The sequence below is a fragment of the Centroberyx gerrardi genome, chromosome 6, assembly GCF_048128805.1.
Source record: "Centroberyx gerrardi isolate f3 chromosome 6, fCenGer3.hap1.cur.20231027, whole genome shotgun sequence".
Taxonomy (NCBI): domain Eukaryota; kingdom Metazoa; phylum Chordata; class Actinopteri; order Beryciformes; family Berycidae; genus Centroberyx; species Centroberyx gerrardi.
The window spans coordinates 21,652,142-21,666,838 of record NC_136002.1 but is presented as its reverse complement, the minus strand read 5'-3'; the positions used below and the strand labels follow the sequence as shown (position 1 = coordinate 21,666,838).

The 14,697-nt window shown below is 40.2% G+C and overlaps 1 protein-coding gene across 3 annotated transcripts; it reads right to left on the bottom strand.

Annotated features, from left to right (window-relative positions):
* Nucleotides 1–2,281: 2,281 nt before the first annotated feature.
* On the bottom strand, nt 2,282–7,703 carry LOC139933480 (extracellular calcium-sensing receptor-like). Of its 3 annotated transcripts, XM_078284004.1 has the most exons (7): nt 7,695–7,703; nt 5,222–5,340; nt 4,841–5,129; nt 3,976–4,731; nt 3,662–3,889; nt 3,356–3,479; nt 2,282–3,195 (listed from the first exon to the last, which is right to left on the bottom strand). In XM_078284004.1, exons 3-7 carry the CDS (start codon nt 5,093–5,095, stop codon nt 2,282–2,284), a joined length of 2,277 nt encoding a protein of 758 aa, XP_078140130.1. In that variant the 5' UTR covers nt 5,096–5,129; nt 5,222–5,340; nt 7,695–7,703. The 3 variants fall into 3 exon arrangements, with proteins under 3 accessions (XP_078140130.1, XP_071783679.1, XP_071783687.1); XM_071927578.2 differs by lacking the exon at nt 7,695–7,703 and having other exon boundaries at nt 5,222–5,379; XM_071927586.2 differs by lacking the exon at nt 7,695–7,703 and having other exon boundaries at nt 4,841–5,127; nt 5,217–5,358.
* Nucleotides 7,704–14,697: the final 6,994 nt, after the last annotated feature.

The following is a 14,697-nucleotide window of genomic DNA, read 5'->3' as shown; positions in this document are numbered from 1 at the left end:
AGAATGAGGAGTGATTTATATGAAGGGGGTGATATGGTAGGAAATGTACTATTGCAAGACAACTTAAAAAGCAGGAGGCCTCCGGGTTTATAACAGCTTTCAGGGAAAAAGAACAGAAATGAATTACTGAAAATAAAGGTATCAATCAGGTTTTTTATTATTTCTAGATGTGCATTTGAGAATATGTAAGGGTTTGTTTTACCTGCCAGGGAGAAACTCTCACAGTCTTGTCACACCCCTGACTGTTTGAGCACTTCAGTATGCTTTGCAGAGAATGGGCCACAGCATAGATGGCTTTGTAGATATTGCTGGAGTATCTCAGCTCTGCCACATCATCATTATAATCTTTTAGCTCAATCAGATCCAAGTTTTCTTTGCAAGGTGTCTTTACTGTCACATTGTCTCTGTTTGTCTCTGTGCACTGAAATGCTGTCTCCCAGAACTCTTTGATTACAAAATCAGCAAAGCTGCTGATATTGGCCTTTTGTACAGCAAAGCCCAGAGAACCCCCTAGCACGTCAAAGCTGGTGGGGGTCACAAGGCTGTCGGCAGTGATCCAGGCCTCCACACCGATGAACTGCAGCCCTGTGATGTTGTGGAGACTCAGCTGCTCCAGAAGGTTGTTCATCTCCACGTGGGCCAGGAAGCCTACGATGACCCGGGCCGTGCTCTTGCGAATCACTTCTACCACTTTCATCAGTTTTTCTGGTTCTGTCCTGTGGAATTTCTCTGTGTACTCCACACACACGCCTTCCTCCTGGGCTGCGTCGAGGTATGGTAGGAAATGTACTATTGCAAGACAACTTAAAAAGCAGGAGGCCTCCGGGTTTATAACAGCTTTCAGGGAAAAAGAACAGAAATGAATTACTGAAAATAAAGGTATCAATCAGGTTTTTTATTATTTCTAGATGTGCATTTGAGAATATGTAAGGGTATCATGTATTGTGTTTATGCATTTTATGTAATACTGAAAAAAATAAATAAATAGATAAATAGATAAATAAATAAATAAATAAATAAATAAATAAATAAATAAATAAATATATATGGGAAAAAAATAGACTACACATAATATAATAGATTGTGCACATACAACTCTCAAGTATCTTGCACCTTGGCCTCTGTTATCACACCACTAATGCATCACTCAAGTAAAAAGACAACGTGTACGATTGTTTCATTCAAAAATGTGACATCCACCTTTTGATAAAAGTGACAACCACTATTATAAAATAGCACAAAATTAAAACAAGTTATACTTTTTAAAATGCAGCAGGTAACTTAAGCCAATGGCTGACAAAATGCTAACACATTTACATACTAGATCCTCTACATATACTGTATTTTATCTTGAATGATAAACTTCAGGTGCTATTCCCCCCCCCCCCCCCCCCCCCCCCCCCAAAAATGGATATACAGTGATTTTGGAATTAAACCTTTCAAATCATTTTGTCACTTATGCTCAGTATTGCTGTGTTGATCCTAAATAGAAAACCTGACTTTTTTTTTTCAAGTTTTCAGAATTATTGAACTATTTTCAAGTATATCTTACAGGTTGTGTGATGTTTGACATAGTTTGAAGCAACTAATGAGAGCACAGTCCCCATGGGAAAGTTCAGTGTCAAGTTTAGTTCTTTGTGTGTATATCTCTCCCTTCCTTTCTCATCACAGTCTAATAACAAAGCCTTTTGACCCACATGCAGATGCTTTTGTATACCATGTACACTGTTATGCTTGTGTGACAGACTGTACTTGCTTGGGCAACACCTGGAAACAGTTTCATTAGAACGTGGAAATACATTTGAAAGTGATAATTAAAATGTATTTTTTTTCTTTTTTATTAAATTTAAAATGGTATTGGTTTTATATGTGACTCTCTTTGAAAACAGAATAGTTCACCTAGTCTGCAGTGAATAATACATCCCTGATTTTATCACCAGACAAATACGATTTTCATTTTCAGACAATTTTCAATTGTTTTAGCATTTTTTTTTAATTGTTGGAAGTGCCAAATGGGTGGGGTTTATTACACCCTGAAGTTCTCTGAAACACAATTCAAATAGTGACAAGAAAATTGTCAGGCAAACCATGCTGAATTGACTTTCAAATTATTTTTATGTTATTGTCTTAACTTTGATACTAGAAGAAAAGACAGCAAAATAACTTATTTATGTTCAAATAAAACAATATACTCATGTCAAGCTACTTAAATTCAGCCATGCCACAAACAGTTAAATAAATGAGTGAATGATATACTTTTATTTATATTTCATATACATATCTAGAGAGACCTGGATTGTGTTTTTCCCATCAGATGTTTCCTCGTGTTCAGTTCGGGTTTCAGTACAATAATGAAGCATTTTGGTGCAAATATACAGAAAAGTAACCCATAGCTAGAGGCCAGAATAGCAAATATCTCCACGGCTACAGTGAACTTCCCAGGAGAGCTGACATACGCTGGGATAAAGGTGATCCAGACGGCACAGAATATCAGCATGCTGAAGGTGATGAATTTCGCTTCATTGAAATTATCAGGTAACTTCCGAGCTAGGAAAGCAAGAATAAAACATAACATAGCCAGGAGTCCTATATACCCCAACACAGCCCAGAACCCTATAGGTGATCCTAAGGCACACTCTAAAATAATTTTTTCCTTATAGTGTTCCATATTCTTGAAGGGAAAGGGAGGGTTAATAGTTAGCCAAAGTATGCAAATCAGGACCTGTATGAGAGTGAAAGCCAGAACACTGAGTCTTTGCTGTGCAGGCCCAAACCATTTCATAACATTACTGCCTGGAAGTGTAGCCCTGAAGGCCATTAACACCACTATAGTTTTCCCCAGAACACAAGAGATGCAGAGGACAAAGGTGATCCCAAATGCTGTGTGTCGCAGCATGCAGGACCACTCAGAGGGCCGGCCGATGAAAGTTAAGGAACATAGGAAACACAGAGTCAAGGAGAAGAGCAGCAGAAAGCTCAGCTCAGAGTTGTTGGCCCGGACTAAAGGGGTGTCCTTATTCACCAAGAATAGGGTGGCCACAAGTGAAGTTAGCAGTACCCCGAACAAAGAGAAAAACACCAGGACTTGGCCCATAACCTCAGCGAAGGAGAGGAACTCAACATTTTTCAGTATACATGTATCTCTGTTTTGACTGGACCAGTATTCTTCAGGACACTTTGTGCAGCCATTAGAATCTGTAATGGAAATTCTGTCACTAGTATTATAATGTAGTCAGTTAGATACTTAAAACGTAGATCAGAGATCGTACCACAGCAAGCTTCAACATAATACACAGGGTGTGGCAAGCAAATGTTGTGTGCATATGAACAAATTTCAGGTCTGTGATACATATACCTGTGGTGTTGCTGATTTCTCCCTCTGCACATGGGATACAGTCATAGCAGCAGACTGGCTTTCCTTTCTGGAGGACCTTACGGGTTCCTGGAGGACAGCTCTCACTGCACACTGACACAGGCAACTTTGAGAGAAACAGAGAGGAAGGAGTTTGATACACAGTGATACTCTGAATCCTTCTTTTTACATAATCATCCAATATTAAATCTAAATTATGTCAAACTAGCCTGACAAACTAGCCTTACAAGACACACATAAATTGATGCGTTTAACAATTAGTGTCAACCATTTTATTATAGACTCTGCCTCTGTTTTTCCCCCAGGCCACATTATGGCTTCGGTCCTGAGGACAAACTTCTGTCCAGGAGGCAGGGAGGCGTCATAGTAGCCCACAGGTTTAAACTGGACCGAGCCGTCGGATCCACGCTGCCAGTTCACCACCTCGTACCGGGCCACAGCTGCTCCGGTACTGTCAAACCACACCTGGTCACCATTCTTAATGGTAAAGTTCACCTGCTTTAGAGACTCCACTACCTAAAAGAGGGGAGGAAATATGTGAATATACAGTATGTCCTTACTTAACTAAGAAGTAAAATTGTTTAGTAGTCAGTTTGTTTTACCTGCCAGGGAGAAACTCTCACAGTCTTGTCACACCCCTGACTGTTTGAGCACTTCAGTATGCTTTGCAGAGAATGGGCCACAGCATAGATGGCTTTGTAGATATTGCTGGAGTATCTCAGCTCTGCCACATCATCATTATAATCTTTTAGCTCAATCAGATCCAAGTTTTCTTTGCAAGGTGTCTTTACTGTCACATTGTCTCTGTTTGTCTCTGTGCACTGAAATGCTGTCTCCCAGAACTCTTTGATTACAAAATCAGCAAAGCTGCTGATATTGGCCTTTTGTACAGCAAAGCCCAGAGAACCCCCTAGCACGTCAAAGCTGGTGGGGGTCACAAGGCTGTCGGCAGTGATCCAGGCCTCCACACCGATGAACTGCAGCCCTGTGATGTTGTGGAGACTCAGCTGCTCCAGAAGGTTGTTCATCTCCACGTGGGCCAGGAAGCCTACGATGACCCGGGCCGTGCTCTTGCGAATCACTTCTACCACTTTCATCAGTTTTTCTGGTTCTGTCCTGTGGAATTTCTCTGTGTACTCCACACACACGCCTTCCTCCTGGGCTGCGTCGAGGAAGATGGCCATGCCGTTGTTGCCGTAATCGCTGTCGCTGTTGATTGCCCCCACCCAACTCCAGCCGAAGTGCTTGACCAGCTGGGCTAGAGCTCGGCTCTGGTAGAGGTCGCTGGCGATGGTGCGGAAGAAAGACGGATACTCCTTCCTGCTGCTCAGACACTCACAAGTAGCTGAATGACTGATCTGAGAAAACAGAGAGAGAGAGAGTGAGAGAGAGAGAAGGGGGGGTAACTTGTGTGCGACACATCAATGTACACATGCACTACACATCTTAAGTTGATATCCCTCTCACCACTGGTATGTTGAATGGCCCGGTTGTGCGTGACAGCACTATGGTTGAAGAGGATTCAGACTCCCCGATAATGGCGTGAACTGCCGATTGGCCAGAGCAGGTCTTCCCTACAGTCCACTCTTCTCCGTTCATCAGAGCCATCGCCGCACGCATAGAGGATAGCGTTGAGCCACAGTTGTCATAAATACGGTATCCGATAGAAACATTGGGAAGAAGAAACTCACTGCTGTTGATCTCCTCGATAGCGAAGATCATGGTCTGGGCAAATCGAAACTCTCTGAGGTTCACTCTGTGACAAGAAGCGAGAAACACTGAGGATATTTTTGACTTTGACGCGGAAAGAGAAAACCTTTTTATACAGTACACAAACATACACTGTACCTGGAACATGTGAGATGTGTTGGGGTGTCTGTGAAGGAGAGCGGCACTTGTGTGATTTTGCTGTGGATGGAAAAGGCTCCCCCAATGGTGACATCTCCTTCCTTGGACAGCAGGGGGAACTCTGGACTCCCCCGTATCTGACAGACAGGAGCTTCTGCCTCTGTTCCAAAAGCTGTCACCAGCCCCACAACAACCAGCCCCAGCACCACTAGTGACATTCTCCACTCCCACACACTAACGGGACAGCACCACGCTGGCCAGGGTCAAAGTGGTCTCCAATGTCACATTTTATAACGTTAAATCTGACTGCAGGGCTCATTGGCCTCTTACTAGCCAATCAGAGACAAGTGAGATTGGACGGTTCCACCAATCTGCATGGGATGTGCCATGACTGCTACAGGCTCGACAACAGATTGGCATGATGACAGGATGGCATGCCTTGGCCTATGGTGTCTGAGTCTGAAGTTTCTTAGAATCAACTGGGCAAGGTCTTCACTGTCATTGTTTATGTAAAGTCAGTCTTATCTAAAACAGTATAGAGTGGTTTGCTCAACGTATATTTACTCCTGGCAGACTGAACTAGACTTTTCAGGTAGGCCCTATACTTTACACTCTCAGATTTACACACCTTCACACATTCCTCAGCTGTTGGACACTGAGTGGTGGAGCAGTTGGGACTGAAATCTTTGCTCACCAGGAAAGGAACAAGGTTCAAAACCCTCAAATCCTTTGGGAGAGTGAAGGACACATAGGCATTAGGACAGTGCAGAGCTGCTTATTCTCTTCCTGGCCCCCAACTTTTGCTTAATTAACCCTATTAGGTTACGGCTACCTACAGTTGCTTGCTGCTAATAATAATTAGTTCTCACCTACAGTGGTTTTCCCCAACAGCCTATAGCTGGAGGACCAGCCGTTTTTTAGGATCAAGTACAAACCGAAACAAAATCAGAAACCACGAGTGAAATGTGACAACCTAACAAAATCTCTCTGTAACTCTCACTAAAATTTCAAAAACATTCTTTTGAACATATTATTACTTGTTGAAACGGGCAAAGTGTAGTGCAGTTAATTTCTTTTTTTATTTCTGCTAGATTTAAGGCTATATAATATAAAAGGACTCATATATGCTTAAATTCATGCAAGTTTCATTTATTCATTTTCATTCATTGATTTTCAGCCGAGTTGAGTTGATCTTCACCACTGCACAAGGCTACACCCATCAGGGTCAACGAGAAAAAAAGTTGCATGCATGGATCAAAGCTTGCAGAAGCCTGTTTATTTATGAACTTCTATTTCCTTCATGTACCGTAGCCAAGTTGCTTGTGTGTGTGGAGTAGATTTTTTACTTTACAGAACAGCTTGCCAATGAAAGCTGTTAAATAATTTATCCCTATTATACTTGTGTGGTGTCAAACATCGCTTACAAGATATTGCTTTATAATCTCATAGATCAATCATGGTCATTTTAGAGCCATGTAATCGTTTTTCTACACGTGGCAGCAACTTATTTTGAATGGTTTCAGAGCTGGAGTAATCAAAATCATATTGATCCTGTTCCCACTGGCATTAATTCACCAAGGTCATGAGGATCAGGACCAGGTGATACGTTCATATTTTGTAGGCCTTTGATGTCCCATTGAAGGATAATGGACTTGGCTGACAATGGAGGGGAATAAGGACACAACCTCTGTGATATTTTCTGTCTTTTATACAACAGTCCTGTTCATGTTTAGTCTCTGCTGTATGGCTTGGCCTATCTGATTTTATAAATCTCCTTTGAACTCAACTCTGGAAAGTGCTATCATTAAAACTATGAAACTATTCAAGTATATTTTTCAATAGCAGGTTAAAGGAAAATCAGTGCAAAAAGAGAACGCTTGAACTTAACTGATAGCACTTTATATTCTGTTCTGTTTTTATGGCTGCCCAGACAGGGTCAAATCCCAAAATGCACTATGTGCCTCCCTATCCCTCCAACAGGGACCAGTGTATAGATGAGAGGTGGTGCTCTATTGAAATTTCAGGAAGGGTTGAAGTACAGAGAATGTGCTCGCATATCATAGTAGAGTATTATTTAACATCTATCATCTATAAAATATTATACAATGCATTTTCAGTATATACACATTATTGATATTTTATGAAACAACCAGTATCAACAATCATGACCAGAAATACTATGTGTAAAATAGTATGTGTAATAATATGTTTTTTCTTTAACTTCTCTTCTATCTTTCCAAAGATCAATTGTACTGACCATTAAACTATTACTGTGTGCATGACAGAATGTGTAAATGTGCACAGTATATTTACACAACGCTCATTCTCACCCATAAATTAGCATTCAATGGTTTTGGCACATTTACATATAATCTGACATTATTTTACTATACATGTCACTTCATTTTTGAGGGAATTATGCACCTGGATAAGGGGATTAAAGTTACACTTTTGACAGTCGCTCCAAATAAACAATTAATTCACCACGCCTGATTTAGCAAGGTGTTGGACCGTGTGATATTTAATTTGCTGTTATTGTTATTTTTCAGCCATAGGGCTGTTTAATAGCCTGCTGATATGCCTCTTAGGCCTGGTTTAATTAAAAATAACTAGTTGTTTGTGTGTTTGTGGAGATGCCTGTCAGATTATGGCGCACTTTAGGGCTCTCCTGAGGGTCTGCCTTTCGGGAGTTGGATTTCGTATAGGAACACATCTGGTGAACAGAAGCTGCCTCAGGCCTAAACCCTGACTCCCCTCACACCTCAAGCTCTTCTACACAGCCACTCTAACTAGCTAACAAACTCCCTCTAGCCCATGCCTGCCTCCACTCCTCCACACCTTTCCTCTTAGCTTCCACTGGAAACTTTCCTCCTCCTGTTGCATCATGCTCTCTCTAACACCTTTACTTTACAACTTAAGGCCTTTCCCTAAGAGTGCAGCCTGTGTTTGTGGTCTTGACCCCAGAACTTCTGACACTTCTATTTGACCATGTGTCGCCTTTTGAGCTCAATAAAGAAACTGCACAGGAAAAAAAGAAACAAAAATGTACACCTTCCTACCTTGTACAGTATGTCTTTATATGTATATGTATATAACTGCATCAGATGTCTGAAGCAGAATACATACTACAAAATCTTATTAAGATGCGCTGAAGGGCCTTGCTGTATAAGACTTCTTTGCAAGAAAGGTAAAATTAGATACATTTTGAAAATATATAGGCCATATATTTAAGGTGTTTAACTATAACTCAACAATGAAGTATGAATAATATATGTTCTGAAATGTTGAACAAAGTTTTTCCATAAGACAATTTAAGTGTGCAAAATGGGTGAATACTTTTACATACTGTGCAACATAAAAGTCTTTGTGATATGATATGATTATTACTATGATTATGATTATGATTATGATTATGGCATCATTATCATAATGGTAATGGTAATGATGATGATGATGATGATGATGATGATGATGATTGCCCAAAACCTTCTGCCAATCTTTTTTTTACTTATTTACCGCAACCAAGACACAAGATGTTGTTTTCTTATACAGTGCATGATAAAAACACACACACACACACACCTACACACACACACACACACACACACACACACACACACACACACACACACTCCAGTCTTTGCTCAGTTTAGAATATGAAGCACACCCATGCCATGGACTTTATTGCCATCTCCTGGCGATATTGTGCAATGGCAAAACCCATAAATAAATTTCCCTTAGAAATTCAACTGATAGATTATAATAGAACCCCAGTGGAGGGTATACTGTAAAATTTGTTCACGAACAGAAATAAAACCAGTGACAACATTTCATGCAAGAATCATTTGTAAATACATTGCTTGGTGCAGTTTGTACCATACTACAGACCAACCTCACATTGGTTTTAAGTTGTAAAGCATGATGTCACATACTGTCAAACCTCAAATTTCCACTGGACCAGACATCGACCTCCAAGTCCAAGGGAAGCACATGTCTCAGGCAGGAAGAGGGGTCCCAGGGTGGGCAGTTATCCCAGACTGGGATGAGGCTTAAAACCAAGGCCCAAAGAAGCCCATACAGGATTATCGACTCTACTAAATAATTGCTAAAGGGATACCCTGACATTTCATATTTATTCTGTATTTTTATTTGCAAGGTTTTTGTCACATTATACGAAATGACTCCTACGTATTTGACAACATGCCGACAACCTGAATAAATGAATACATTTTGTGCATCATGTGCATTTGCTGCAAATTCTTATAGGCCCATTACATTCTATTTTTCTGTTTTTACTTTATTGTACTTTGCTGTATCATATTACTATGTCCTGCTGTAACAACACAATTTCTCCATGGGAATCATTAAAGTTACATTTTATGTTATGTTATCTTATCTTATGTTATCCTATCTCATTTTATCTTATCTTCCAAAACTATGAGAGTTACCACCTGGCTTCAGTGAAGAATGCTTCCAATGCTAGCAAGTCTTTTTTTTTGGATAACTAAAGTGGCCACACACAAACATGATCCCATTTTGTGACAAGCACATGGTTAAAAAACCCAGCTGATTAAAATAGAAAATTTCAAACAACCCCTTAAGATACACTCAAAAACATGTTTTTTCTGTGCTTCTTATTAGGCTAAAATCTTTACAGAAACATCATTAAATGGTGCTTTTCATCTAGCTGAAGAACCATCAGTGGTTCCATACAGCACATGGTGGATCCATTAAGAACCAAGCGATTCTTTGGTGGTTTTCACTTTGACAGCTGACTCCAACATATGAAAATAGCTTTCGCTGTTTTGTGGGATGCTGTCTAAACATCTGTCTTACAATGAGCATGTGAGTCTCCACCATGGTGTCCAAAAACCCAAACATTAAAAACCCTACACAGTTTTTAAATGGTTCTTTTAATGAAGCTAATCGCAGACGTTGCAAGAAGCGACTTGCAAATAGCTATAGGTGATTAAAGTTCAGTGGTTTTCACCCATGCCATGAGGCCTAAGAGTCTGCAGGTTTTCATTACAAACAAACATTACAGCAGTTGATTTGGCAGATGGTTGAGAGCCATTGTTGTAGACATTGCAATTAATTCTAATGTTTGTTATATATTATTGTAAGGTTTGATCATGGTTATATAAAAAAGGGTTATTAAAAGACAAAAGGGTTCTTCTGTGGTACAAGCCAAAATAAATCCCCTCTAGTACTATATAGAACTGTTGTTTTGGCAGGAGAGTAGTCAAACCTCATGTTGCACTGAGTCTACATGCAAGATTTGACTAAACTGAGTGTGGAACAGTTATATGGAAGTTGAGAATGTGAGATTTGTCAGGTTTAACCTAAAGATTACATTTTATCACAATAAGACAGTCAGAAATTCTGTCAGATAGGTAGTAAGGAACTGAATTATGTGTTTTGCCACATTTGGTCAATGTAGTTCTTGTAACTGCAGAGTGCTTATTCCCATACCATTAATTTGATTTAATTGTTGTTTTTTTTCTGCAGTATCAAACTAAGGTAGCGTGTGGTGAATAATGACCCTGCTGTAGTGTCGCCAATTAATGTTAGCATGTTTTCAAAGTGCAAGATCCCCTGCCATTAAACTCAATTAATTTAATTTAACAAAATTAATTAATTTCCCACACAACACCTGGTGAGCCTATATTTCACAGCCTCAGGCCCAGATGTCATCAGTGTGTTGAAAACACTTACCTGCCTTTGCTTGCCCAGCCGGCCCCCTGTTCCTCCCCCGGCCACCTGGGTAAAAGGTAAATTGGCAGGTTTAGGATGACGACATCTCCCTGCCGGTACCTAAACAATAACAGCAAGTTTAACCGCTTCACAAGTGTTACGCTTCGATGCCTGTTGTTATTCATGACTGATTAAACCAACACTTCAGACGCACAGGTAATTTTCCAGGTGTTCAACTTCACAAACAAGCCCCCCCATCCCCCCCCCCCCCCACACACACACACACACACACACACCCTCCTCCCATTCCTCACAGGGACACTTCACTTTAAGTGTGTTTCTGTAGCCACTGAATAATAGAAAAATATGTTTCATTTCCTCAAAATTAATCAAATCTTTTGTTCTTTTTGTAATATCTATTTAAAATGGATTTACCGTTATTAAAGAAATGTTTCTAAAATGGAAATGAGATGTGCAAAATATAAGAAAGTATTAAATATCAAGGATTTGAAAAAGACAAAAAGACAAATGAGGCCTAGGCTATCTGAGCAGGATTTAGATTACATATGAGGTAGTCAGATGCAGAATAAAACTGCTAATGATGTATATCCCCTAGTTAAGCTTATTTTGAAAAACCAAAGTATGAGTAGAATAAATAACCAAATATCTGCGGTTTACAAAATTCTTACTAATACCAATAGACAGGATGAAATAAGGGCAAAGGAAATATGGAAGGAGGAATTAGAAACCGATATATCAGAAGATGAATGGAGGGAAATGAATATCAACACCCACAACACAACAAATTCACTCTTTTGGCGGGAGTATGCTTGGAAGATACAACTCCATTACTTCATAACACCAGTTCAACAGGCAAAATACGATGACAAGATTACTCCAAAGTGCTGGAGGAACTGTGGGGATCACACTGCTAACCTCTCTCACATCTTATGGTTTTGCCCAGTATTAAAATCATACTGGGAAGCAATACATAAGAAAGTCCAGACAATATTGAAAGTAAATTTCCCACTGGATGTCAGGTACTACCTTCTTGGTATGAGCCCATTACAAATAGTAGAAGAAAAAGACAAATACTTGGCAAGAATCTTTAGAACTACGGCACTGAAAGCGATCACACGCAACTGGTGTCAGACATACAAGCCACAAATACAGACATGGAGAGATCTGATCAATCAAGTGCAAGCTATGGAAAGGATAACATATACAATTAGAAGCCAGGGGTACATAGCCGATAATAGATGGAGAAAATGGATTGAATACTGCAACTATGTAAACTAAAGGGGGTATGGTTGAATGTATAGTTGGGTGTATGTGGGTGACTATGCAGGTGTAGTTGATGATATAGAGGGAAGTAAAAATAGCGGTGTGTTCCCTTGTGTACATCTGTCTGTGTACATGCACGCGCAGATATTATTATGCAAATATGTGGGACTGTGCGGGCAGGTGTGTGGTATGTATGTGGTTGAGGCTTGATCGAACCTTGGGATGGCAGTTGGATATATATATGTATGATATGTGGTGCAGAGGTGTGTGTTGCGTATGGTATTGACACCCACATGCGGATGTGTGTATGCCAAATGCATCTGTATGATTGCTTTGTATTGGTGTCTGTTGAGGACATATGTAGGGGAAGCTGGGTGATGTATGATGGGGAGTGTGTGCAACATGTACAGATATATATAAGTGAGAGACAATGGGAACATTATGATGTGCATGTATGGAGGAATGCGTATGTGTATATACATGGACGTACATGAAGGGTGATTTGTATATGGTTTCAAGTATGGATCAAGTACTGACCATGTGTTTGCAGTCGTCTTGTTTGTTTGTTTGTTTTTTTTTTTTTTTTAGATTCTATTCTATTCTACTAACCAATATCTATTTTAGAATAAGCATCTCCAAGTGATGGTTGATTAGGCCAGTGGTTCTCAACCTGGGGGTCGGACCCCCCAGGGGATCATGAGATAATTTTGGGGAGTCACGAGATGATTTATGGGATAGGAAAAAAAAACAAATTTCTACCACACAAATTTATTATCATCTATTGTTTCTATCTGATTTTTGTAATTTTTGCTTTTTTCTTGTGAAATACAGAATACTTCTCAGCCTCTAGGCCTCTGATAATGGAATAAATGAAACAACCTGAAAAGGGAAAATATTTTTTTTGGTTGAAGTCTGCACCACTCTGCATATGCAGCCTGTGACAGGGGTTGCAAGTAGGCATCGCCTTGTTTTAAGCCTGGGTCACAAGCCAAAAAGGGTTGAGAAACATTGGGTTAGGCTGCATGTCAAAGTAGGTACAAAAGCCCACTTTTACCAGAATTTGGTTTTATGGACAGGTATTAAATGTTTTCATGAAATCTGTCAAGATTGCCATAAGACTTGCTTTTTCAAGAACCTTTCAAGAACTTCTCAGTTTTCATCCCTTTCTCTAAAGGTTCACAGCTTTTGCCCACGTCTTTTGAAATAACTTGCATTTCCCCTTTGTTGCCTTTAAATCGTCTTTGATCCTCTTGTCTAGACAGACATTGAGACAAACACCATGTAACATTACTGTAATAATGTTAAGCCTAACAACTATTAAAGGAGGGTATTGAAACAGGAAGATACTGAAGAAAAGGGGCTAGGCGAGGCCTGGTGAGGCTGGGACATGACCATGACAAGCCACACATAACCCAATGATGCAGGGAAGCTCAGTAAGGGGCAAAGGACCCCCACTAATACATTTCCCAATGGACAATGTAACATGTAACTCTGCAGAATTCTCCAACTAGATCTGACCCAAACCTAAACTCATTAGTTTAAGCACAAAATAAAAGATTTGTAATTAGATATTTCACCTCATCTCTGCTCTTAAATAATTCAGTATGCAACAATATTGAATTGAAATGGATTGTAATGATACTCTCTCTCTCTCTCTCTCTCTTTCTCTCTCTCTCTCTCTCCCTCTCTCTCTCTCTTTCTCTCTCTGTGTATTTCGCTTGAATATTTACTCATGCTACCAATTTCTGTGCCTGTCTGTCTAGCATATTGATCTTTCTGCCCCTATATATCTGTTTTGTTTACTGGTTTGTAGAATTACACCTCTCACCTTTCTCTCTGTTTGCCCGCCTGTCTGCCTGCCTGCCTGCCTGCCTGCCTGCCTGCCTGCCTGCCTGTCTGCCTGCCTGCCTGCCCGCCTGTCTGTCTGCCTGCCTGCCTGCCTGCCTGCCTGTCTGTCTGTCTGCCTCTCTGTCTGTCTGTCTGTCTTCCTTTCTGCCTGTCTTTGTTTGACTGTCCTTTCTATAGCTTAATAGAATACTCTGGAATATCCAATACCCATGGGCTTCAATTATCTGGGATGGCATAGGCCTATTCCCCTTGAGGACAACTGCGATACAATTGCAATCTCATTATTGTTCACTTCTAATCAGCTTGTTTTCAGTAACAGTAAAGCTGCTGCAGCCCCTCCTCCCGAGAGCAGAGGATCCTTGGAGTCTAAGACCTTGTTGAAGGCTCATTTACAGGGAAAGAAAACTGCAATATCATAACACTCTGCTTTCCTGACTTAGTGTGCCTCTGTCCTTCCTCCCCAGTGTATCACACAGGGACATATTAAGTCAATAAGGGAAACTATGGCCTAAGGCAGCACAACATACACCATGTAAAAATGTGCTTCACACTCGCTGTGGTTCTTTGTTGTATAGCCTGCAGGGTTTGTCCTGATAATGATATGCACAACAACCTAATGACCCATTAATTTCACTATATTAACACTGTTT